Source organism: Mus caroli, chromosome 16, assembly GCF_900094665.2.
Source record: "Mus caroli chromosome 16, CAROLI_EIJ_v1.1, whole genome shotgun sequence".
Lineage (NCBI taxonomy): Eukaryota > Metazoa > Chordata > Mammalia > Rodentia > Muridae > Mus > Mus caroli.
This window is the reverse complement of record NC_034585.1, coordinates 42,161,459-42,188,919: the sequence shown is the minus strand read 5'-3', so window position 1 is coordinate 42,188,919 and position 27,461 is coordinate 42,161,459. Positions and strand designations below refer to the sequence as shown.

The 27,461-nt window shown below is 39.6% G+C and overlaps 1 protein-coding gene across 8 annotated transcripts in view; it reads right to left on the bottom strand.

Moving 5' to 3' along the window:
* LOC110311781 (cell surface glycoprotein CD200 receptor 3) overlaps positions 1 to 27,461 on the bottom strand; it is a 35,489-nt gene that overhangs the window by 6,725 nt on the left and 1,303 nt on the right. The window contains exons 2-6 of one of the 8 annotated variants that reach the window (XM_021185309.1): positions 24,117 to 24,227; positions 21,991 to 22,308; positions 21,366 to 21,587; positions 17,840 to 17,945; positions 8,876 to 9,584 (exon numbers count right to left, since the gene is read on the bottom strand). In XM_021185309.1, the coding sequence (XP_021040968.1) occupies positions 9,566 to 9,584; positions 17,840 to 17,945; positions 21,366 to 21,587; positions 21,991 to 22,308; positions 24,117 to 24,227 (776 nt within the window). In that variant the 3' untranslated portion in view covers positions 8,876 to 9,565. Of the gene's footprint in view, positions 1 to 8,875; positions 9,585 to 9,929; positions 9,976 to 10,602; positions 10,640 to 17,839; positions 17,946 to 21,365; positions 21,588 to 21,990; positions 22,309 to 24,116; positions 24,228 to 27,461 lie in introns of those variants that run through there. The other 7 variants (XM_021185307.1, XM_021185308.1, XM_021185310.1 and 4 more) reach the window with 7 other exon arrangements.

The following is a 27,461-nucleotide window of genomic DNA, read 5'->3' as shown; positions in this document are numbered from 1 at the left end:
AAAAAAAAAAAAAAAAAAAAAAAAAAAAAAAAAAAAAAAAAAAAAAGAAACATGACCGAAGTTTAAATCATACATGGAACCCCTCTATCCTCAATGGACAGAAACTGATCAGAGAAATAATGAAATTAACAGACATTTTGAATTAAATAGATCTAACAGATATCCACAGAACATTTCACTCGAATACAAAAGAATATATCTTTTTCTCATTACTTCATACAACCTTCTTCAAAATTGGCTACATACTTGATCCCAAAGCAAAACTCAACAGATACAAGAAAATCAAAATATCTCCTTGTATTTTATCAGACTGTCATGGATTAAAGCTGGACTTCAACAACGAAAACAGAAACAACAGAAAGACTACAAACATTTGAAAACTGAATAACTCTTTACTCAATGACAAATGACAGAGAGACAATATCCAAATAAACAAAATAAGAAATGAAAAGGGAGAAATAATAACAGACAAAGAAGAAATCAAAGAGTCATTAGGTCTTACTTCAAAAGCCTGTACTTCACAAAACTGAAAAATCTAAACGAAATGAATGATTTTCTCAATAGATGCCACTTACCAAAACTAAATCAAGATAAGGTAGACTATTTAAATAGTCCTATAACTCCTGAAGAAATATAAGTAGTCATCAAAAGCCATCCTGTTGTGGATGGGCCTGGTACTGTTCTTGTGACCCAATCCCCGAATGAATAAAGGAGCCAATCACTGGATGACTAGGAGGGACTTCCAGGTTGGAGGAGGAAGAGAGGAAGCAGGAGAGAGTTAGGACCTTTTGGACTGGGATAGCGAGAGGACAAGATATAATTATGAGTGTCTCCCAGTTTCAATGGAGGATCTGTCAGGAATTGTCACTGGAGGATTTAGACTTAATAAGGCTTATTAGATGAGGATTTTAGTTCTTGCACCCAGCGATTGAGTTACTGTTGTTTTAGAACTAAGTTTGTGTTGTATCTTCCTTCAGGCGGCAAAGTGTGGGTTTTGCCTGATGTACATCACACAAAGGCCATGGGGTGTGAAGCATGGTATTGGCTTGGTAGCAACCTGTCTGTAGGAACTTAGTGAACCGTGTGGAGATGCTTTGGGAGCTTCTGGCCAGAGAATCTCCACAAGATAAGAGCAGACAGACCAGCCGGACGGGGCAGAGTTGCAGACTCAAGCACAGAATGTGCCAGGTTGTTTGTTTGTTTGTTTGTTTGTTTGTTTATATTTCCCACAACATCACTCCCCCCCCCCCAAAAAAAGGCAAGGGGCAGATGGTTTTAGTACACAGTTCTACCAGACTTTCAAAGAAGAGCTAATACCAACACTCCTCAAACTATTCCACAAAATAGAAACAGAAGGAAAACTGCCCAATTCATTTTATGAGTCCACAGTCACTCTGATACCCTAACCACACAAAGACTCAACAAAGAAAAAGAATTTCAGACCAATTTTCTTCATGAACATTGATGCAAAAATCCTCAATAAAATGCTTGCATACCAATTCCAAAAATCAAAAACATCATACACCATGATCAAATAGGCTTCATCCCAGAGATGAAGGGATGATTCAATATAGAAAAATACATCAATTTAATCCTCCAGATAAACAAAATGAAAGTAAAAAATCGTATTTGCACTTTTACTTTTATAAGATCCCTTTAACATATAGTAAGTCCTTTTTCAACTTTATTGGTTTTTTGTTTGTTTGCTTGTTTGGGTTTTTTTTTTTTCGAGACAGGTTTTTCTCTGTATAGGCCTCGCTGTCCTGGAGCTCACTTTGTAGACCAGGCTGGCCTCGAACTCAGAAATCCTCCTGCCTCTGCCTCCCAAGTGCTGGGATTAAAGACATGTGCCACCACGCTCCGCACAACTTTATTGTTTTAAGTTATTTTTCACCTTCTTACATAGATGCTATTATTTGTTTCATTAAAGCTCTTGATTATATTAAAACCTTAGAAAAGGAGCTTTTTTTCCACTTTTAGTTTATTTAACCAACTAATAATAATGTAAGTATTTTGCAGCAACTTATCAAAAAATTGCCAAGAAATATCTAATCTCATATCACTGTTGTAATTAAGTGACAGACACTCTTCTCCACTCTATAGAAGAAATGAAGAAATGAAGCCTCAAAATGCTGAAGTTGGGGTTTATGTTGTTTTATTTATTTATTTATTTATTTATTTATTTATTTATTTATTTATTTATTTTTGATATAGGGTCTCCCTGTGTAATCCAGGCTAGCCTCAAATTCACTATCCCCCTTTCCTGTATGGGGATTATAGGAATGTACCATCCCCAGCTATGAAAATCAAATCTAAATACCATTAACTTTGGGTTCAGATTCTCCTTCCAGGTGAATATCTGTAATCTTACTCAGTTTGCATGAAAGCCTAGACCCTCAGAGTAGGAGTGACTTAGATAAAAATTAGCTCATTCAACCTCTGTACTTCACAGCTCAGCAGACTAAGATAGAGCATAGGGCTAGAGAAACCTGGGGTTTCAGTTGAGGTGCCTCTCATTAGGCTATGTGGTTTCTGTGGTGGCAGTGTTTTGTAAACAAATTCTAGCAGTTTCCCCTGATAATCTACTAAAAGGAAAAGAACAAAAGGCTAACATCAAACCATTGTCAGAACTTCATTTCTAATTATAAAGTATTTTAAGATGACATAAAACTAAAGGTTCTTCATATGCTATGAGAAAAAAAAATCAAAACATCCTGAGATCAATCATGTACTCTGGATACTTTCTGACCACATGCTTGGTAGGCTAGTATTTCATGGATAGTCATATATGGTTTGGCTCTACATGTGCCTTCAAAGGTCCATAGGCTAAAAGCTTAATTCCCAGCCTGTGGTGCTATTGGAGGAAGGGAGTGATATAACCTTTAAAAAGTAAAACAGGGGGCTGGTGAGATGGCTCAGTGGGTAAGAGCACCCGACTGCTCTTCCGAAGGTCCGAGGTTCAAATCCCAGCAACCACATGGTGGCTCACAACCATCCGTAATGAGATCTGGCGCCCTCTTCTGGAGTGTCTGAAGACAGCTGCAGTGTACTTATATATAGTAAAAATAAATAAATCTAAAAAGAAAAAAAAAAGTAAAACATAGTGGATTTAGGATAGGAAATTGAAAAGGGATTAGGGATTCCTGTGTTCATTTGTACCTGCCCCCTTCCTAGCTGACATAAGTACACAGTCTTCCTTCACCACATGGTCCTACTATTGTGACATAAAATACTGTCATAAGCCCAGATCAACAGAGCCAGTGACTGTGAAACCCTCTGATACTGGGAGCCAAAATAAAACATTAAATTGATTTTCTTAGGGATTTTATCACCACTACAGAAAGTTAAGTTACACAGATGGCATTGCAGTGCTAAGTACAGAGAAGTGAACATGCTTGTATTGAGCTGCTGTGACTATCAGAACCCATACTCAGCACTAGAAGGGTTTCAAGCTTTCCTTTGATTGGTTTTTGTAAAAAAAAAAAAAAAAAACTCTGCACTTTTCTGCACTCACAACTCAACAGCACTTGAACTCTGAATTTGAAGAGTCATCTTGGTTTGTTTGCCAATACCCTTCTTAGCCAGCACAAAGGATCAAATGGTCTACCTGCATCCTAAATTTTAACAATCAGGAGTTGTATCTACTCCCCAGAAGACAGAAATGTAGTAAACTTTGGCTTTGATCTCTTTAACATTTTGTGCCAAAAAGGATGGGAGGAAATCCTAAAGGTTACAACAATACTCAGCAAGATGGTCTTGGCTTCTCTCTGGTTAAGATACATATCAAGAAGAGCCCACTGTATAGTCATGGGCTATATACCCTCACTGAATAAATCCTAGCTATTTCTGAGTCTGCAGTTTGGTCGATTCACAGCCTGAATGTGTTCAACTGCTGTCCTTAGACAAATTCTTTAAGGCTTTTGGTTGCATTTTTTCTCCATTTCAGTTTGTTGAAATTATTAAACCAGACCACATGTCTCAAACAGCTTAAGATATGAAACATATGCTTACAATGAGACCACAGAGGTAGACCCACAGAGACAAGGCCAATTTTTATTTTTAGCAGAGCCTTTAGATGCCTGTGCGACCCGTTTATTTAAAAAGTAATTGTTGTTCATCCTGTATGCCAGGCTGTCACAAGACATACTAAAGAAGAGGGACAAGTTTTTTCCCTCTAGAAGCATGTGATGCTATCCCTCAGTGCTTCTCTCATGTCAGGAGCCTGCCATTTTGAAGAATGAGAGGTTCAAAAGAGGTCATAGGAATAAAGCAGAGTTTAAAGAGGAGCATCCTTTCTTCCTTCAGTCAGTCTCAAAGTGAAGAGAAATCATCATCTACTTCCTTTGGACCCCTCTATAATACATTAGAGTAGCTACATAACCTATCAACTATATACAGTGGTTCATAAAAATGTTCCTTTGTTTTCTACAAGACCGCAATTCTCCCCCATTATCCTATATCAGACGTCCTAGGAATATGAAAACTACCTAGTATTGAGGAAGATCCTAACTTAGTTCCAATCAGCTTTCTCTGTGTGGTGTGGTGTGCTGTGTCTTCAGAAGTAGGGTGTTATGATTGATGAACCTTATTTCTTTCTTTACTGATTGTCAGGCCAATTTTCCATTCCTTCTGGAGATTTCTGATTCCAGAACAATTTTGCTTCCTTCACATCTTCTTCCATATTCTTTTGAAGAAGAAAATCTAGAAGGGACAAGTATTGTGGAGGAACTCTGTGGTACAGCCTGTACTCTACCACTTCTATTGGAACTTCAGTGTTCTTGATTGTGAAGCTGATGAAAGCATCTGGCCTCATCAGAGTAATGATGTGATTAAGGTAAATTAAATGGGTGTGTCAATGAATATTGACTTCTGTCTCCTTTTCCTGACTAATCCTTAAGGTTGTAGATCATCTAGTTCTGGTCTATTTCATACTTTGGAAGACTTTCTTTGGCTCTAATGTCTAATGGGACTGGTTATCTCTGTTCTGAGAATATTGCCTTCAAAGATAGGCTAACAAGTTCTGTGTCTGGATGAAGCTCAGACTTGCCCATTATTATGTTTACCTTGTGGTTACTGTGAACGCTATACCATATTAGAAATTTTCTGAAAGTCCTCATCATGAAAGGTCCAGGTCTTTCATGATGTGTTGATTATCTGCTTTTTTTATTGTGATAGATGTCTAGAGAGCTCTGCTATCAAGATTGCCTACGGTATCCTACTGCCACATACCAATGATTTAGTAATAAGGCAAAAACAGTCTTGTTAACAATAAACTCCACAAGCTAGCAAGAATATCTTGTAGTATGTGGCTGATGCAAGTTCCACATAAGCCATCCTTCAGTTCATTCAAGAAGGTCTCCTTGTACTCTATAACCACCATGAAATTTCACAGGACATTCTAGTATACCCTGTTTTAGCATTGGGGACACTCCTAGTTTGATAGTTGATTTGAAGTGCTGAAATTTTTGGCATACCCTTGACCTCAATAAATTTCCCTTCCCTTGTTGGACTACAAAACAAGTCTGCCTGCCATTGCAACTTGGTTCTCATTGTCTACGCCCATGTGAGGCTGAGGAATGGGAAGCATTTTCTTTCTTTCCTTCATTCTTTGTTTCTTCCCATATCAGATGCAACACTGCTTACTTAAAACCAAACAGATGTGTACTGTAGACTGTGTTGTCCTCAGGTTTATAGGTTGAATGCCCCCCCCCGTGTGTGTGTGTGTGTGTGTGTGTGTGTGTGTGTTTGGGTTTTTTTTTTTTTTTGAGACAGTTTCTCTGTGAAACAGCGCATGCTATCCTAGAGCTAAACTCTGTAGACTAGGTTGGTCTTGAAGTCACAGAGATTTACCTACCCATGCCTCCAAAGTCCTGAGATTAATGGTGTGGGTATGTGCAACCACCTCATGGCCATATGTTGAAATTTTAACCCCCAAAAGTAATAGTTTAGAAAGAAAGCATTAAGAAATTGATTACATCATAAAGGTGAAGCCTCTTGGAGAAAGAAAGAGAGAGAGAGAGAGAGAGAGAGAGAGAGAGAGAGAGAGAGAGAGACTCTTGAGACATCCTTGTCAACCAAAATTGTATTAAATTTTTTCATGTATAATAGCTATGGCTATTCTGTGACATCATCCCAAATGCACTAAGTAGGAAAAATTCACACAAATTATCTTCATTCTCTACTGATTTTATGACAGCAATAGAACTCAAAGTGACTCAGTCAAACTAAGTGGAGTTACATATAGACAAGAGTGAAGAACATGAAAAATAATGGTCTTCGTCATTTAAGATCTGTGCCTCAAACCGCATGACTCCTTTTAATTCTAAGCAAAATGAATCTAGTTTTTTTAAAGCTTACTGATCTGCCAAATATGCTGCAAATCTCCTTCATTTTCCAATTTTTCATTTCATTCTGACAACTCTGGCAGAGTCATAAAAAGGATCTTTTAGTGAAGAGATTCCAAGTTGACTTCAGTTGAAAAAGACTCCTGAATCTACTTGATATATTTTGAACTTCTAGGCTTTGTTTAATCCTTCAAACTTAACTTTTTCAAGAAGCCTTATTGGTTTCAAATGTTTACCTCATCGCAAGTCTATAGACCTCAGAGACATGGTTGGTGGATCAATATGACTTCCCACTATGATTATGAAATCAAACCCATGTTTCTATCCAGCTTAAACCCCAGTGTCAATGTCCCAGTACAGTCCCAACTGGTACTGACCAGTACTGAGCTGTATAACCAGCAGAACAAAAAACAGAACCCTGCTGAACTGTTGCTGAAGACATTGCTGTGGCTGCTCTGCTCACTGCTGGATCACTAAATGTGTCCAAGCCTGAAAGCACTTGGGCTTGGGATGAGCAACATATGGCAGGGAGCACAGGTTGCTACTTCACAGAAAGTGAGTGAGCCATCTTCAGAACTGGTCCTGAAGTCCAGTTTATGCCTTCATATATCTACAGCTGATGTCTTAAAGGAGCTCAGAAGTATCAGATGAGAAGATCCTGAATTCCTGAACCCATGAAAAATAATAAATCTTTTTCCTTTTTATCTTGAATTAATAAATTTAGGACTACTTGGTTATTCAACAATAGAAAACTAATATTCTCAGGTAAATAACATTAAAATCAGTATTTAGAGCTGTTGCTTACAAGTCTCTCAGAATCGTGGGTTCAAAAACACTGTCCTTTAATCACTGTGACAAGCATAATTGGCCTTTGAATGTTCCTTCTGTTATGAGGAGGGAAAGCTGCTTGGTTTTGTTAAGAGTTGGATCCAGGACAGGAAAGACAATTATTTACTTTGCACATTTTTCTGAGAGCTGGGGTTTGTACTCCAGGCACTTGCCCATCTAGGACCCTGAATCAAGAGCCAAGGATACAGATGATAAGATGAGGGGAGCTGTCCAGTACCCAATGACACTGTGGCATCATTGTAATCTATGGCTTTATCTGTGGGCCAGGAGTTGTGGCATTAGTGCCTTTCCTCAATAGATTGCTTTTTCCTCTTCATTTCCTGTGACTGACATCCTATGAGGTATCCAATATTCCTCCAAAATGATTCTTGTTGCATACTGCGTATATCACTATACGCATACTGTATCATAAGAGGTGGAACAAAAGCCACATGAGAAGAGCTAGAGATATCCAAATATCTGATGCTAACAGGAAATGTCTCATTCTGGCTGACCGGATCTGTCTTCTAAGCTACAACTAAATGGGAAAGAAAAAAATGAGTTTTGAAATGAAAAGATTAAGACAAAAGGGCACAGACTCTAACCCATTATAGGCAGGAACACCAGTGGGAACCCACAGCTCAGGGTTCTCAATTGTTAGTGACTTACAAACTAAATGGACCACAGTCTATATACTTCCCCTTCTGTAGGTTTATGCTTAAATGTTTATTATGCTAAAAATAATTTTAAAATCTTTCCCAAACTTCAAGAAACAGAAGCATCTATAAAAGAAAAGGAACACAATTTTAAAGCCTTCCCAGCTAAAGAAGGACCACGAAGAGCACAGAATTAGTTCTGGGGCCCACACTGCAATGTGCTTGGAGTCGAAACTAGATATAAAAGTTTATGAGCTAGTCATAAATATCAGACTTTATGTTGTTTTCCAAAATAATTAAGGAAACATATCCAGGGCAGATCTTGGCTGCTTCATTTTTCTTCTCATATGCCTTTAATTAAATCTTAATTACAAACTTTCATAAGTTCTGATATTGTTAGGCTGCTAAATAGATCTGCAGGCAGGCCAGAGAATGACCTACGTGGAGAAAAAATGAAGTAGGAAAATAGCTTCTTGCAGGTCATATTGGTCACCAACATCAGCTATATTTGAAGTCTTCTCATGGTAGCCCCTATCCCATTGGCTATCAACCTGGAGGCTGAAGGGCCCTTCCACGGGGATCATCTAAATCACAGATGTTTATATTACAGTTCATAACAGTAGCAGAATTACAGTTACAAAGTAGCAATAAAAATAACTTTATGGTTACTTCATAACATTATATCCTTCTTAAAAAATGATACGGTGATACTGAGATCAAACCCAGGGTGCTCCCCCTTTTGCTGTTATAAATAAAGCTGTAACATTTAACTCTAGTGCATGTGAATGGTTGCATTCAGTACATACTGAAGGTGGGACTGATAGCTCAATCTGTTCTCTGCTCTCTTAGTCTGTATTTTCATCAGATGCTGAGTGTCCTTTTCCTCCTCTCAACTGTGGATTCCACCAAAATTATTAATAGTATAATTTGATTTATAAAAATTATATCTTTAAATTTGTCACTACCTTGACTATTAATGTATAGGCTGAATATTACTTCACATGTGTTGTAAAAGTGTGCCTTTACAACTTTTGCTTATTTTTTTTTAATTGATGGAAAGGGATGGGCCACCTTGGCCTGCATCAGTCAGTATCATAGCTGACAGGCAGTTGGACTGTAATGGGATTTGAGGTTTCAGTTGTAAGAGATCAGTGGAAAATGTTACCAACAACTGACCTTCCTCACCCCTGTTGGCATGACTGCCTTCCACTGCACATTTTATGTTACGTGGAGAAAATGACAGAAGACAGATGCTTCTTGCTGGACTGGGAACTGTTTAATCCTTCTTCCTAGTCCCAAGACAGTTCCTGTAACTTTCTGAAGCTCATATCTTGGAATGATGATTGGTTTGCACTGTCTTGTAAACCATGTTGCAATTTTCCATTCCATGGAACCAGCAGTTTCTGTGGGAGAGTTTCTTTAAAGGTGTTATGCTATGGATAGAATGCTTGGGCCAAAAGTTTTAAAACTGGAAGTGAAAGAATTTAGGATTTGTAAATAAACCATGAGGTCTTGCAGCAAAAATCAAAATATATGACCTAGCCTGGCTCCTGGGTCCAGCACAACCTCACTCGGGTTTATAGAAGTACTCAGGTCCATTGAAGGGACTGACAACCACATCAGATTTGCCTTCCTAGTAGGTTCTGTGGCTGCTTCTCGGAACCTCAGGATGCTGCGCGGTAGACAATATGTCTTTCAGATGGTGGTAAATCTCATCTTAACCACAGACCACTCTCCTCAGGAGCCTTCTGGCACTCTGTTTTCAGAAGAGAAACTAGAAAGTGTGATGTACTCAAGCTTTTACATCATGTTAACGCAATGGCACAGGCAACATTATAGGACCAGTCTTTCTCATATAACTCTGGCTCCAGTTCAGGATCCTGTTCTTACTGACAGGCGAATCATTCCAGCAATTGGAAACGTGCTTTGTTTTATCTTTCCCTAGAAGCCCTAATATTTAGTTGACTTCACTATTCATTCTGCTTTGATGTATTGTGTTCTGTTTGCTGTGTGTGTGTATGAGACTGTGAATGCTCTCTCTCTTCACCTGATCAGAGTTGTAGATACCCTCCTTTCACCCCAGAGCTTCCCTCTGCCATGCTCAATGCTTGCTTCTTCTCTCTTTCATGATGACTAAGTCTCTGGAGCTTTGGAGTGGAAAGATATACTAAGAATGGGATCCTGTCTGTGTTTATCTGTGTGTGGGCTGAGTCTTACATAGCAAGAGGAAGAGGAGGAGGAGAAAAAGGAGGAGGAGTAAGAGGAGGAGGGGAGATCCTGTCTGTGTTTATCTGTATGTGAACTCTGAGTCTTACACAGGAAGAAGAGGAGGAGGAGGAAGAGGAGGCAGAAGAGGAGGAGGAGGGATCCTGTCTGTGTTTATCTATGATTGAGCTCTGAGTCTTACACAGGGGGAAGAGGAGGAGGAAGAAGAGAAGGAGGAGGGGGGAGACATGAGATAAGGAAGAAAGCAATGAAATGAATGTTTTCCTGTGTGCTTGTGGACACATGAGAACCCTTTAGAAGCTGATAGACTGGGCTGAAAAATTCTGCATTTCCGTAGCATCCTTTGGAGGAATATTAATAACCAGATAAAGACAGTCTTCAAAACCTTCTCTTCAGCTGGCCTAATAGTAAGAATTGTATTCCTATTTCATGGTGGGAGAAGTACTTGATCAATACTGAAGCCATCAGCTGAGAGAGAAAGTCCCTCCCTCTCTATCAGCCTCAACCATCAGACCCACTCCCTCTCACAAACCTGTTTTGGTTCTTCACTATGTAGGAGCCAATGTTGTTGGTTCCTCATTTGATCTGCAAATCACCATTGGATGAATCAGTAAGAGGTTTTGACATTCTGTTCAGAGAACTTTATAAATAAATTAAGATTAGCTGAATCTGCCAAATCTTGTTGGTATTCTTAATAAGTGTCTTCTGTTACACATTTACACAATGGCGTACTACTCAGCTATTAAAAACAATGACTTCATGAACTTTGCAGGCAAATGGATAGAACTTGAAAATATCATCCTGAGTGAGGTAACCCAGTCACAAAAGAACACACATGGTATACACTCACTGAGAAGTGGATATTAGCCCAAAAGTTCAGAATACCTCAGATTCAATTCACAGACCATATGAATCTCAAGAAGGAGGAAGACCAAAGTGTGGATGGATGCTTCAGTGTTTCTTAGAAGTGGGAACAAAATACTCACAGGAGGAAATATGGAGATAAAGTGTGGAACAGAGACTAAAGGAAAAGCCATCCAGAGACTGCTCCACCTGGGGATCCATCCCATATACAGTTGCAAACCTAGACAATATTGAGGATGCTGGGAAGTGCTTGCTGACAGGAGCCTGATATGGCTGTCTCTTGAGAGGCTCTTCCAGAGCCTGACAAAATCAGAGGCAGATGCTCCAAGCCAACCATTGAGCTGAGCATGGGTTCCCTTGTGGAGGAGTTGGAGAAGGGACTGAAGGAGCTGAGGGGGTTTGAAGCCCCATGGTAGGGGGCAACAGTGTCAACTGGCCAGAAGTCCCAGAGCTCCTGGGGAGTGGACCAACAAATAAAGAGTACACATGGAGGGACCCATGACTCAGGCCTCATAGGTGGCAGAGGATGGCCTTGTTGGACATTAGTGGGAGGAGCGGGTCTTGGGACTGAGGGGGTTTGATGCCCCAGTGTAGTGGAATGCCAGGGCAAGAAGGCAGGAGTGTGGGTGGGGAAGTACCCTCATAGAGGCAGGGGAACGGGGGCAAGGGTAGGATGGGGGATTTCCGAAGGGGAGACCTGGAAAGGAGAAAGCATTTGAAATGTAAATAAAGAAAATAGCCAATAAAAGAAACAAAAGATGTATGTGAGTAAACAACACAGCTTCCATCATCATGATGAAGACCCTACCCTGACCCTCGCAGCCCATCCCCTCTTCTTGCTATGCCTTTCTTCCCCAGCCTTGCCCACTGTCTGATTTTCATGCATCTTTTAACTCAGTTTTACTGTCTTCCCCTTCATCAGCAAGGATTCATGCCTGTCCTCTAGTTCTGTCTTTTTCACAGTATACCAGATCTTCTAGGGCTTCTCTCTCATAAGGACTCATGCCTGGTAAAGAATAGATCCTAAGCCCAGCTCTGTCCAGCTCTGCCCAGCTCTACACAAGGTCTAATCAGTATAAGTATCTTAATATCTTCTTTTCCATGAATTAGATAAAGAGCTATCACTTGAACTTGGCCAGTCAGACAAGAGAGGTGAGGGAGGTGGGGGCTTTGGGGCCACATGAGTAAGATGTGATCTAAAATAGAGCTGACCAAACTCTTCCTCTTGTCTGGCTTGGCCTTAGAAAGTAGCTCCCTTCTCTTGGGGAGAAGTAAAGCAGGGCCTCTGACTTCTTAGTGACACCCCATGACCACCGAATCTGAGAGTCTTGGTTTCCTCTTTTAGAAAAAAGGGAAGTTGACCTAATTTATCTGTACCTTCCTGCCAGTATTAGAATACCATGTGTGCCTCTAGATATGACGTGGGAGGGCCTAGGATGTGGAGAAAAGAAAAGCTAATTTTATCTGAAGCCATTGACACTGACAGGGAAGAAATGAGTACTAATCTTGGCTTCACCATGAAGACAGTGTAGTGACCTTCCTTCCCACACATGTGACGATCCCCTTGAAGTTTATTTGGTGAGCAAAATGTTTCTACTAAAGTTAAGCGAAAACAGCAGTACACATTTAGGAACTGAAAAGATGTTTTTCTCCTTAAAGCAGAAGTTTAGCTCTGCCTCTTTTTGTAACTATTCCAAACACCTCCCAAGAAAAGCTAGAGTTAACCAGATATAGGCTTGTTGTATGGAGGGGAAATTTAAGAAAAAGCGGGATTGCTTTGCTTGAAGCTATGCTGATTTTAGTTTGCTTCAAGGTGTTCAAAAAAAAAGTCGAAGCACCATCTAGTGGTTCTCAACTGTGGTTTGCTCCCAATATCCCTCATTGGAGATCATATTGATTTTTGGGTGTAATTATCGTGTTGTGATCAGACTACCCTGCTTATTCCCAAAGGAAAGAGCAGAACCACCCAACACATTTATCAAAGCCAATTGAGACCATATAAGTATATTAACCTCACATCAGGAAAGACAGGTCCAAGGACCAGACTGAGGAAAAGTTAATACATCCTCACCTGGACCACATAAGGAGGACACCTAACACTGTGATGACAGCAGCCTCACCAACCTGTCATCTGACCACCCTGGGTGTGAGTCAAGGGACCAACAAGCAGACAATTTCTGACTGTGTCAGGGGTTTCAGGTTGGCTTGTTTCTCAGTGCTGACGTGGTTCATTCTAATTGTCATCAGTTCATCCATTCATTTCTCTTGACCTCTGGCCTCTACTGCCTCCCTGGTCTGTACCTGCACCTTGCTTAGATTGCTCCACTCAGGCAGCTGGGTCTGTCCCTACTACTTGATCCTACAGCAGCCACAGCAGCATCTCCAACAGGCTTTCAATGGTTAGTTACTGGACACTTCCTCTCCCTGAAGAATCTTCTGACATCCCTATCTGTTTTCGTTTGTGCTTGTCAACTAGACTTCTTTGTAATTTCTTAAAGTCTGCTGAAGATTTTTATTCCTTTTAAACGCATTCTGTAACCTACATAGGTAGATAATAGATGATAAGTAGCTAGATGATAAAAACAGATAAATACATATAGATGCATAAATATATAGAAAATAGATATATTTTCTGTATGATATGTAAAGTATGGTCTGAGAGTCAGTAGTTAAGATTGGAACAAAATAAATTGGGTCGCCTTAGTCAGTTATCAAGGGAATTGGTACTACCTGGCAAACTGCTACCAATGTTATTTAGTAAAATCTGGTATTATGGAAAGAAATAAACATGTTCTGGCATGGATCCATCACAATATAGAAACATACATGAGTGTGCACATATACAGATATATGTGCAGATATGTGCATGTGTGTTCAAAGAGGGAACTATTTCACATCTGTGTAGAGAAGGGAAGATGGGAGCTTGGACAAGGCAGCTGCATAGTGGTTTACTCTTTTGTTCTAACACCACATAAAAAACCATGGCAGTGGGAGTGGGAGATGAGTAGAGAAGTAACATTTGTCATTTTGACAAGTGAAGGAGTCTAGTTTGGTTTCAATTCCTTTGTCCCTCCTACTCACATCCTTTCTGGAAGCCCATGGTTCTGTTTATTCTCCCCAATCCTGCAGCACAGACATGACTGCAAACATCTAGGGATCATTAAACTACAGTATCATCTTTTCACATCCTCATATTTCAATGCTTTCCCATCGAAAGCCCACCTTACCCCTACATAAGCAACAATTGTCCTAATATTGACCTGGAGGTCACTGTCTAACCCATTATTCCTATCTCTTTCATTACCTTTAAGGGGAGAACGGGAATAATTGATACCATGTACATGAGTAGAACACAATCAAGTTTTATGAGAGTAAACTTTCCAATTGACCAGGTAAGTATTGGTTTCAACTAGAATTAAACCCAGCTATGTGCAAAGTAAAAAAGCAGCAGTGGCGTGAAAAACATAGTTTATTGTCTATCACATCAAGACAACAGATAATAGATGGTCTACAACTGGTGGGGCAACTCTATGGTCATCAGGCCCAAGTCCTTCCATTGTTCCTCTTTTTCATTTCACTTAAGAGCTGCCATCTTCAGTGTCATTCGTGGCTCATGTTAGCTCTGGAATCTCAAGGCACCGTATCAGTACTGCAGTCCCACAGATAGCTTAGAAAGCAAAAGAAAACCCTTCCTTTTCTTTAGAGGGTTGTCCTAAAAATATCACACATCTCATTTGCCAGAGCAAATGGGCAGGGTCAGAAGATGCAAGGTAAACTGAATAGATGTAAGCTACTATCTATATCTATCTTTACAAAATTGGAGATATGTTATTGACCAATGTAGGAGCTACTTAATGCCACAAATGTGCTACATGATAACCAACCAGAGGAAATGTATGGCAATGACTGTTCATTTGTCTAAGATCAGCACAGGCTCATGTCTGATCATCTTTGATTGTGTTTGCTCAAGTGTCTAAGAGAAAGCTGACATTTGGATCCTTCATCTGGCCTCAACAGAGAGATGAAAGTCTGGACTGACATAAATCATCTATGTTCTATAATGATCTCCAGCAGGCTCAGCCTTTCAAATTCCCATAAGAGGAAAAGTAGAAATACTCAGGACCTCTTGAGACACACAAACGCAAAATTGGCACAGTGCCCTTTATGTATCTTCTCATTGGTCAAATAACAGTTTGAAGTAGGTACACAGGGTCCATAGACACTTTATGGAATGAACTTTGAGGCCTATTTTTAAAAAGGTGACTAGAAAGTTGGGATGAAGAGAATTGTCTTCCACAAGAAGAACAGGGAAGATAGACAATGAATCAACAACTTGCAATCTCTGCCTCAGTTTTTTTCATGTCTAATACAGAATTATATTACTAGATCTCTTTCCTTTTTATATCAGTACTTAAACATCAAACAGTACAATGAAAGATGAGGCAAAAGAGATCATACCTTATCTGGGTTTGAGTGGCAATTACTAATTTATTTACTTCTTGACATATAGTGATTTCCTGCTATTAAAAAAGGCACTAATCTTTGTATTAATACTGTACCTTCTCTTTATTATGTGCAGAGATGTGCTAAGTATGCGCCAGCCCTCATTCTTTTTCTTTAAGTCAACCAGCGCACATTGTCTAGGTTTCCTACCAGGTAGTGTGATCATATGACTAAGTTTTCGTCAGTTGAATCTGAGCAGATATGTTTACTCCTCCAGACCTGACCCATATGTATCCCACATACAACCTCTACTCTCCCTCGTCACCTGCTGAGTAGAAACTGCTCTGAGATCAGAGCCATAGACTATAAAAGAAGCTTAGAGCAACACACTTTTATCAACTTCCCAGGCACCATCCACTGCAATAGAGTATGACATGGGATGAATTTTAATTACCATCTGAGGCTACCATCCAGGTACCCTCTAGTAGAAGGCATTCATTTGCACCCTGGATGTTTACCAAAAATAAAATAATCCAATCACTTGCCACTTTAGCTAAGATATAATTCTTTTTAAAAAATTTTTATTAGGTATTTTCCTCATTTACATTTCCAATGCTATCCCAAAAGTCCCCATACCCTCCCCCCCCCACTACCCTACCCACCCACTCCCACTTCTTGGTCCTGGCATTCCCCTGTACTGAGGCATATAAAGTTTGCACGACCAATGGGCCTCTCTTTCCTGATGGCCAACTAGGCCATCTTCTGATACATATGCAGCTAGAGACATGAGCTCCAGGGAGTACTGGTTAGTTCATATTGTTGTTCTACCTATAGGGTTGCAGATCCCTTTAGCTCCTTGGGTACTTTCTCTAGCTCCTCCATTGGGGGCCCTGTGATCCATCCAATAGCTGACTGTGAGCATCCACTTCTGTGTTTGCTAGGCCCTGGCATAGTCTCACAAGAGACAGCTATATCAGGGTCCTTTCAGCAAAATCTTGCTTATGTATGCAATGGTGTCAGCGTTTGGAGGCTGATTATGGGATGGATCCCCAGATGTGGCAGTCTCTAGATGGTCCATCCTTTTGTCTCAGCTCCAAACTTTGTCTCTGTAACTCCTTCCATGGGTGTACTAGGTGTATCCAGTGAAGACAAGGTCTTGGTTTACAGTTGTTACAGTTTACCAGTGTCTTACCCTTGCCCTCAGTGATTCATCACACCCATCCATCCCATAAGGTAGAATGCAGACATCACAGGGAATTTGGACACTACAACTTTACACAGTAAGGGGAGATCTCAGTATTACCCCCATGATACTGGCAGTGCCTTCTCTGGGATCAACTTTTAACTAAGTACAGAGGTATGATTTTTAAAAATGGATCTTAGTCATGTATTGAATGATTAATACAAAGGGCAACTGTCATGTTACTTAGTAGCAAGCAAGCAAGGAAAGAAGGCCAGCTAGTGACTGACTTGAAGGTGTTGCTTGTTGTCATGGTACCTGGCAATGCAACTGTCTTTTCTATTTTTATTATGTATTTTCCTCAATTACATTTCCAATGCTATCCCAAAGGTTCCCCATACCCTCCCCCCCCCACAACCCCACTTCCCTACCCACCCACTCCCACTTTTTGGCCCTCGCGTCCCCCTGTACTGGGGCATATAAAGTTTGCATGTCCAATGGGCCTCTCTTTCCAGTGATGGCCGACTAGGCCATCTTTTAATACATATGCAGCAATGCAACTTTCATGATCATATAAAATGATCCTGGGAAGAAGTGGATGGAAGCCATTCCTGGGGGACTTGAGTGGAGTAAAATTACCCAGCACTTCTGTTCACATTTCCTAAGACATTTTTCTCTTTGGCCTGAGAAGTGGGGAAGTAGATGGGTCATTCACAGCATAGCTGATGGTAAGCACCAAGCTTTTGCCTATATGGTCATACTGCACGACTGCCAACTGCAGAATGAATTCTAACAACCATGAAGACAGCAGGGACAGGTAAGCTGGATTTCAATGAGAAAGTTGATTGCAAATGGCTGTTTTCTTGTATTGTGTCATCAGACTAATGGGCTTCCAGAAATCTGGATATTCATGTTCTAGAAATACACAAAAACAAAACAAAACAAAACAAATTGCATAAAGTACAATTAAGCAGGAATGAACAGAAGTCCACAGAACTCAGGAAACTGGGAAACAAACACTAATAAAGTTTCAGCAACATCATTTCTACCACTGAATCCTCAAAGACAGGATCAGGATAAGTCCCTCCTGGATCAGAACTGTAGCAAGACAGAAGCTTGTGCCAGAGCTGTGGGCACCTGTGTCTGGGTTCCATTGTTCACAATGGCCTGAAGCAGAAGGGCTGGGGGAACACCCACGACGGGACTACATAACATATTTTCCCAGTCCTCTGTGAGTGCCAAGTTGTGACAATGTTTTCTCTCTAATGAGTCTTAACATTTTATTTTTCGGTTCCTACCTGAAATAATTTCTCCACTGGAAGAAAGCAAATCCTCCGACGAGAACAGTTACAGCCAGTTTCACATAGAGAATGCTCAGCAAGGAAGGCAGGATGCTCATTGTACCTTTAAATACAGGCAAGAGTAAAATGTCTGCTCAGTTTGATAATAGTTCAGAAATTAGAGGCAAACAGCCCTAAAATCATGTAAAATAGTTCCAGAAGTTTACAGAATATCCATTGTATCAATTATAATTCAGATATAGCTCAGACCACTATTTCAGGATCAAGTTTAGGAATCAAGTCTAACTTTTGTGCTTGATAGGTATTGGCAAGTATTTTGAAGTGGAGAACTGCACACTAAGTATTATTAATACTTCCCAGTTATAGAAGGGAAAATTTCACATGCAAATTTTGTTCTTATGAAAATCCAATTACATGATTTCCATACACTTTCCATACACTCCTTTTCCTTGGTCCAAACTCCCCAAAGTGGCCCTGCCTCCTAATGCCCTGTCCCAAACTTCCAGCCTCTTCTTTTTAAATTGTTATTTATGCATAATATGTAAATACAATCTGCTGTGTTCATTCAGATTTGCTTGCATGTACATGATTTCAGACTTGATATTGGATAACCCCTTGATATTTGGATAACCAATTAGAGGTCATCCCTGAGGGGAGACTGTTTCTCCCACCCTCCGAACCTTTAATTAACTGTACTTCTTTGTCTAAGGGTGAAGCCCAGTGAGGTTTCCCTCTTCCATATTTGCATATTTATTGTTCAGGACTTATTTAGGCAGCCATATTGTTGAGGTTTCCTGGGTGAAGTTTCTCTGACATTTCTAGATGACACAATCTTCCCACAGATTTCTTCCTTCTCTGGCTCTTATAACATTTCTGCCTCCTCTTCGACAATGTTCCCTGAGCATTCATTACATGTAGAAATTGTGTTGTAGATGTATCCATGGGACCTAATATCCTATGATCACTGTTCTCTGCAGTCTATTTGTGGCTCTTTGTGATGGTTTCTATCACCAGTAGAAGCTTCTTTGGTAAGGGTGAAGAGCCATGCTTATTGGTGGCTGTAAAGGTACTTAGAACTTAGGCATTGTGCTGGTTAGGTGAAGGGCAGTGGTAGTTTTCTCTCTAACATCAATGGCCTCACTAACTTGGAGTAGTTAGCTAGGTCTCTAGTATCAGCCATGATTTTCCTCCTCTTGAGTTGGCCTTAAATATAATTTGACAGCTATTAGTTGCTGCCAAGATATGATTGCCACCATCACAGCTTAGGGACCAGCCTTGCTTGTCATTGCTGTGGTTCATAAGCCTCACAGCTAGTTGGTACTACCAGTTGCCTCCCCCTTTAGGCAGCTCACAGCAGTTTTGGTGACTATGGAAGTTAGTCCTCAGGGAGGAGGTTTTTCGGGTCACATCCAGCTTAGATCCTCTGAGTCCTCTGTCTGAAGTACAGCTCATGAAATTCTTAGTCTTTTGAAAGACATTATTACATTTTATTTGTTTATAAAAATTGAGCATTTCATATAAAGTATTGTGATCGTATTAATGTCTAACCCCTATAACTCCTGTCAGATCCATACCTCACTTTGTTACTTCACAAACTTTGTGTCTTTTTTTTTTTAAACAGCCCACTGGATTCAGTTAAGTTGTCCATATACTCCTAGGTTGGAGCCTACCAGAAGTAATCCTCTCAGAGATAGCTGACTCTCTCTCCTCAAGAAACCATTAACTGTCCATAGTTCCTCAGTTAGCATGGTAGGGACTCCTGAGTCCCTTTCTATTCTGTGTTAGAGTATAGACTGCTCTGGTCTAGTGTGGGTACTGTACAGAAAACTACATTGCTGTCAGCTTATAAGCTCAGACCCTGTCACAGCCAGAAGCTGTTTTTCTATGATATTCCCTGATTGTTGAATTTTACAATCTTTCTGGTTTTTTTTCCTTGACAAGTTGAGAGTTTCTGCTTTAACCATTCTTCACTGAAAAAAAAAAGAGACTTCTCTGAAGAGATATGAGGGTCATAAATTGAGGTAGAGTGATCCAAATTGAGAGAGTAGCTTTATTCTGTGTCCTTTATGCAGAATAATAAATAGGCCGTGAGCCCTCCATCCATGGGTTCCTGGGAACACTTAAAATACCAAGCACCTATTGTCTCCTTGGCCTTAAATCCAATCAGAAGCAATTAACAGCCTCTACATTGGCCAGGCCATTAGTGCACACGCAGGCACTATTCATTCAAGTAGATAGCCATCTGGACTGTGTCCATGTTCTAGCTATTAGGTATAGAGCATTTATAAATATAGATGGGAATATTATCTCTGTAGTCAGAGTACTTTGGTATGTTCCTGAGAATGGAAGACTTCGGTCACTATTTCTAGGTTTTCTGAGGAAAGAGTAGTTTCCTCAGAAAACTCGGTTTTCTGATCTCCACAGTACCTGCACCAATTGCAGTCCAACCAAGAGTAAAGCTTCCCCACCCCCTACATCCATTGACTTTTATTATCTTAATACTAGCCATTCTGATTGGATTAGGATAAAACTTTCAAAGCAGTCAGGGCTATCACCAGAAACACTAAACTGTAATTAGAGTTTGGACTTGGAGCCAGATTCTACCACCATCACCACCATTAAACCTCTTGTAAAGGAAGAATGGCTTCAGATTGAGTTATAACAAATGATCAATTAACCCTCATGACTATGTATTAATATAAATCCTAAACATTACAGTTTGAGGAGCTTCTGTATAGGAATAACATCAAGGAGCCAAGAGCACAAAAATCCTCGCAATGCCATGAAGCTATGTTCTCCTTCTTCCATAGAGGGCCCTATGAGTCTCTTCAACTTTTCTATCTCTGTGTTTCAGTCTTCATAATAAGCCAGTATAGTAAGACTAAGCATGGTGCCTTCCTCAGTTCTGTGAACCATCCTAGCAAATCACTGGAACTGATACATGGATTATGGAAACATCCCGGATTAAGACAATATGGATTATGAAACACTTATAGCTATATGTAGATAGATGCATATATAGATAAGAAATGCAAATGACAAATGAAAACCATTAGAAGTGTCTGAACTGGGTCTGTTGTCCTATTTAGTTTTCATTGTCAACTCAACAAAACTTAGAGAAACCTGAGAGGCCAGTACACTGTGGGTGGGACTATTCCTTGGGCAGGTAAGAATGATAGATAGATAGAAAGATAGATGATAGATAGATAGATAGATAGATAGATAGATAAAGATAATAATAATAATAATAATAATACATACATACATACATACATACATACATACATACATACATAGACAGACAGATGGACAGATGGCTTAGCATGGGTCTGAGGAGCTAACAAACTGCATTCTTCCATGGTTTCTGCTTCAAGATATTGTTCTTTCCTCTTTCCTCCCCTTAGTGGCTTTTGGCCACATTTGTCACAAACAGACAGACAGAAAATCAAATATTTATCTTTCATAGAAGAATAAGTTAAATATATATTATTTCTTCTTTTTAAAAATGGGGCAGGATACTTACCTTGATTCTGTTCCATGGAGAGAATCCAGTTGTCAGTCAAATGGGAGATAAAGCAGAACACACCGTGGCCATTGTTTTTCTCCCAGTGACACGTGCTCCTGACAATCATGGTGTCATTGCTGTGTGATTTACTCTTAGTGACACAGTCCTCATCTGGAGTCCAAAAGATCTGCACAGCAGGCTTGCCTGCAATTGCCTCACAAACTACAGTTCTATTTTTCCCTGGAAAGAGGGTTACTTCAGAAAGATTCAGTCTCATCATAAAACTTCAAAGGCATTTGTTCCTATCTAAAATCTGATTGCCTCAACCAGGTAGCATACACCAGCTGATATGAGGTCCCCAACACATATACAGCAGAGAACTTCCAGGTCTGGGTTCAGTCAGAGATGATGCACCTCACCCTCAAGAGCCTGGAGGCCCCAGGGAGTTTAGAGGTCTGGTTGTCTGGGGGTGGGAGGTGGGGACATCCTCGTGGAGACAGGAGGTTGGGGAGGAGGTTATGGGATGTGGAACAGTCAGATAGTGGACGAGGTGAGGAATAAAATTCAGAGTGTAAATAAATAAATAAATAAATAAACAGAAGAAAAACATCTGGTGACCTAAATAATACAGTATGTGACTTACCTGGCACTTGGATGCTATGTCTCTCTTGGAAAATCCCATCTGTTGTTTCTATCCGACATGAGTAATGCCCATCATGCTTGAGGGCCATTGATTTGATCTGAAGGTCAGAACTCTTGTGATGTGGGGGGGCCCAAGTGGTCCCTCTGTCAGTACAGATTTTTTCACTGATCTGCTGCAACTCTGCTCTGTAGGGTAGTCTGCAGGAAGGCCAGCCTCTGGGGGTTATTTCCCATATTCTAAGTGTCACTTCTTTTGATGGACTAGGGGGACAGAAAAGCTGAGCCTTGATACCTATCTGTACAGACACTGGAGTGCTAACTGGACACACACACAGAGACAGACAGGCAAAGAGAGAGAGAGTTTAATAAAGGATTTGGTATGTTCAACTTACCTACAGTAGATTACATTAAGTTGTATTACAATATTTTTTGTGTATGCTCCAAAAATTAAAATTCACAAAATATGCATTATTTTTAAGCAAATTCATATACTGATTGTATCCTCTGATACACATTTCTGGTGAAACAATGTGTGTTTTAAAGTATTTGTAGTTAACACAGGAGTTTTGTTATCTAGGGACAGACAATTGCTTCGTAGTGTTTCTGCTAAGAGGGAGAAAGTCAGATATGAAAACAATATGATTACATTAAATTACAAAAATAATATTCTAAATCTAATTTTTGGGTGGTGGACAATATTGGTGTCATCATACAATTTGTGTTTCTTGGGAAGCAAACTAGTATACTCAGTCATGTCTCTGCTTAAGTTTTGACAAGTACTAATATAATCAGTAAGTTTCCTTCTAAGGATTTAGATTAGCATTAGAGTAGAAAATATACTACACTGTCATTAAAAATAACTCTCGACATTCATTAAACTAGTTAGGAATTTGCATGTTTATTTTTATTTTTGGATTACTAAGTAAGTAAGATAAATTCAATTTAAGAGATTATTAATAGCTTCCCCAACCAGATCATCTCATGAAAAAAAAATCAGTAGAAAGATGCTTAGAAATATTTACTTCCAAATAATAATCAGTAGAAATAGAAGATGGTTAGAAATATTTACTTCTAGTGAAAAAGTATAAATAGTTGCAAAACCATGAAAATTTCATAACATTTCTTTCCTTCCTATTAGATAGGTATAAACTCAGACAGTTCAGCTATTTGCGTGTTGCCCATAGATTTTGTCTCTGTATTCAATCAGAATTAAATACACAGATTGGCCATTGTACTCTTTATAAACAGTTTAAATTTATACTCCAGAATCTACAAGATTTTCCAACTTAGATCCTCATGCCTCCTGTACATTGGCAAAAGTCACTGACTGGTAAGGGTTTACTGAAGGGTGTTTATTCAATCAAAACATCTCATCTGTGACAAATATAGGTGTCAGAATGACCTCACTTTAACATAATCAGAAACAGTTATACTATGAAGGAGCATATTGTGTGAGTAAGTCTTGGCTTTCCTACAATCGCTCTCTTTTCTTGTTGTATTGCTTACCTCCTTTGGCCACACATTTTATGGCCAAATAAAGACCATGTAAGCAGATAAAGAAAGAATAAGCTGGTACTTTAACACAGACCATAAAGGAAATTAAACCCACTGTGGTGGTTGTAATGTGAATGGGTCCCATAGGTACCTATAGTTGAATGCTAAATCACAAGGGAGTGGAACCGTCTGAAGAGATAAAAAGAATTAGAAGGTATGGCTTTCTTGGAATGAGTGTGGCCTGGTCAAAGCAAGTGTGTCACCAGGGTTGGGCTTTGAGGTTTCAAAAGATCATGTGAGTGCCACCATTTCCCGACACTGATGTAATGGGCTAAGCTTCTGAAACTGTAAGTCAGCCCTCAATTAAATAGCTTTCTTTTATAAAAATTGCCCTGGTCATTGTGTCCCTTTACAACAGTAGAACAGTGACTAAGATACCCGTGATCTTTCCATGACTTCAAGTTGACCAAGGCTTAGAGGCAGGCGAGGATTGCCTTGATTGAGAAACCACTAAGCAGACTGACTGTTCAGGACCTGTCACAACAAAGCCCGTGGACTACTGAGTGCTTCCATTAAGCATGAGGCTGGAATGCGGCAGCCAGTGTATTAGCTACTTCTCTAACCTAGACTCACTCTCCATCTCCATGGTGACGTCCACTCCATCAGGGAAGATATTATCATCTGAAAAAGGAAATGAATCATCCGGTGGGATCTCCTCCTGTCCTTTATTTGAACAACTTGACTCTAGAAAATATTTTAAAAGAGAAGATCTATTTTATATTTTCATATAGAGTAAAAGCCTTCTTTCTGAACAAAGTCTTATTCAACACAATAGATAATCAGTTAACCGCAACTAAATTAAAACAATTTAAAACTAATTATAAGACATCACTAAATGTTATGACATCTGAGGATGAAAGTACATTAACATCTTGAAATTCACATTTATAGGGTATAGCGTTTCCAATTTATAAGATAACTCATTTAACAAATACTATTTTACAAGGGACTGTAGGGGGAGGAGCTGATACTAAAATCTGGTTGCTTAATTGTTTCCTGCTTATGTCAATAAAGACAGCAGAAGCCAATTGCTTGCTGAGAGAAAGAAGGTGAAATTTCCCGGACCCAAGTAGAAGAGCAAAAAGTGAGGGGAGGAGGAGGTTTTGTTTTTGGTTTTGTTTTGTTTTGTTTTTGTTTTTGTTTTTGTTTTTTCTGCCAGGCTTTGGAGGGAGGAGCACTAACAATGTAAGGCCTAGAGGGAACTAGAATGGATGGCGGCCTCTGCCATGGGTGGAATTCTAACATAGGATAGCTGACGAGTTTAGGGCTATAGATTCTGCACCCAGCAGTTGTGCTATCTGGCTGGTTTTAAAATATTACGGCAGTCTGGTGTTTTCCATCTGGAGGTGGTTGGCTGGTGTAGAGCAATTGCAGCTTCCGATATTCATGGGAATAGCATCAGCTGGCAATTGGCAGAGCTGAGTGAGACCAGGGCGGCTTGGTGGAGTTAGCCACAATAGGTTGAAGGAACAAAGTTCCGGGTTAGGACAGCAGCTAGCCCTTGGTGGAGCTATGTCAGGACTGGGACCAGCAACAGCAAGTTCTCAGAGCTGAGCTGAAAGTGCAGCCCGGGAAGGCAATAGCGTGGAGATTTAAAATTACATGTAACAGAGACAAAGTTTGGAACTAAGATGAAAAGATGGACTATCCAGAGACTACCCCACTTGGGGATCTATCCCATAATCAGCCACCAAACCCAGACACTATTACATATGCCAGCAAGATTTTGCTGAAGGGACCCTGATATAGCTCTCTCGTATGAGGCTATGCAAGTGCCTGGCAAATACAGAAGAGGATGCTCACAATCATCTATAAGATGGAACACAGGGCCCCCAATGGAGAAGCTAGAGAAAGTACCCAAGGAGCTGAAGGGGTCTGCAACCCTATAGGTGGAACAATATGAACTAACCGGTACCCCCAGAGCTCATGTCTCTAGCTGCATATGCAGCAGAAGATGGCCTAGTCAGCCATCATTGGGAAGAGAGGCCCTTGGTCTTGCTAACTTTATATGCCCCAGTACAGGGGAACGCCAGGGCCAAGAAGTGGGAGTGGGTGAGTATGGAAGCAGGGCAGGGGCAGGGTATAGGGAAGTTTCGGGATAGCATTTGAAATGTAAATAAAGAAAATATCTAATAAGAAAAGAATCAAAATTAAAATAAAATAAAATTACATGTAACAAGGGACTCCTTCCCTTTCACCACATCATAACCATTTCTCCAGGCATGGCCTTAGTCAGTGTGGGCATCCTCACATGAGCTGATTTTATTCTCCAAATACCACACTCTAATTAATTTTGTTTGATCATGTGATTGGCATCTTACCTAGACCATGTAGTGTTGTTCTTTTTTTTTTCCAATAAATTTAAGCTCACAATAAAAAAAAAATGATCCAACCATTATCTCTCTTCTTCCTTTATTTTTTCTACTTTATAACAAGGGAAAAAAGAATAAAGCAGAAATCAAAGGAGAAATTGAAATGATAAACCATGGGTACTTTGACTTTCTAGTTCCATAGCTCCAGTTTTCTGCTGGCAATTACTTCTCTTGACTTCTGTAGAATACTTTAAAATTAAAATTGCCCTAGTCTATGCATTTGAGCATTATCTTAGTTTTTGTTGATCTTTGCAGTTATAACCTACTTAATCTCAATGAAGTCATGGCCTCTGTTACTTTAGGGGATATGCTTTTACCACAGGATTCCACATTATTTTTCACTCTCCTTGAAAATTTGAGGAAACCATTCCTCTTCCATTCTCAGAGGTTTGAGTGTGAAGAAAGATGAATTTCAAGATCTATGCTAACAGTGAACAGAAGGGGGATAACTGTATCAATTTTAGATAAATAAAATTTGAAATCAAGAAAAGATATTAATGGTAAAAAAAATGGGCATTATATAAAAATGTAGCAACAATTCTCCTCAGAAAAACAAACTCCAATTCTTAGCTTGTGAGTACCTAACAACAGAGAGTCTAGATGAAAAAGCAAAACCTGTTTCAAACTTCTGGAAGAAATGGTTAAATAAATACACTCTGTAGTTCAGAGATTTTTAACATCCCTCTTTCAGAAAGGGAGAAACCAACAATAGTTACAAAATCATGCAAGGCAAAGCTGAACATAACCACTGTCACCAGCTCAGTATAATTTATACCTCCATAATTGACTTCCTATAGTAAGTAGAGGAATACATTTTTTTCCAAGCTCGAATGTAGCTTTCATGAAGATAGAATATATCCTGAGCCATAAGACACATATTGCAATTTATTAACATTTATTTTATGTATATGGGTATATCACCTATATGTATCTATGAGCATCACTTACATGCCTGCTGCCCCCAGAATTCCCAATAAGACATTAGATCTCCTGGAAATTAAGTTACAAATAATTGTGAGCTACCATGTGGATGCTGGAATTCAAACACAAGTCCTCTGAAAGAGTAGCCAGTGCTCTAAACTACTGCTAACCACTGATCTATATCCCTGGTCCAAAATAGTAACACATTTTAAATGATGTAATTGTACCATGCCTGCTCCTTGACTACACTGGAAATGAACTAGAAATCAGTAATAATCAATGGTCCCCACAAGGATCTGGAGATGATGTCATAATTTTTAAATAAAAATCTAGTGAAAAATGAATCTTAAGGAAATTTTTAAAAATATTTTAAACTAAGTAAAAACAGAAATTATCAAAACTTGTAGAATATGGAAAAGCAGTGCTTACAGGAAAAGTTTTAGACTTGGTTGCTTGTATGAGAGAATAAAATTTATCTAAAATCAATCATTTAAATTCCAATTTCAAGAAATTAGAAAAGGAGGAGGAGGAGGAGAAGAGGAAGAAGAGGAAGAAGAGGAAGAGGAAGAAGAAGAAGAAGAAGAAGAAGAAGAAGAAGAAGAAGAAGAAGAAGAAGAAGAAGAAG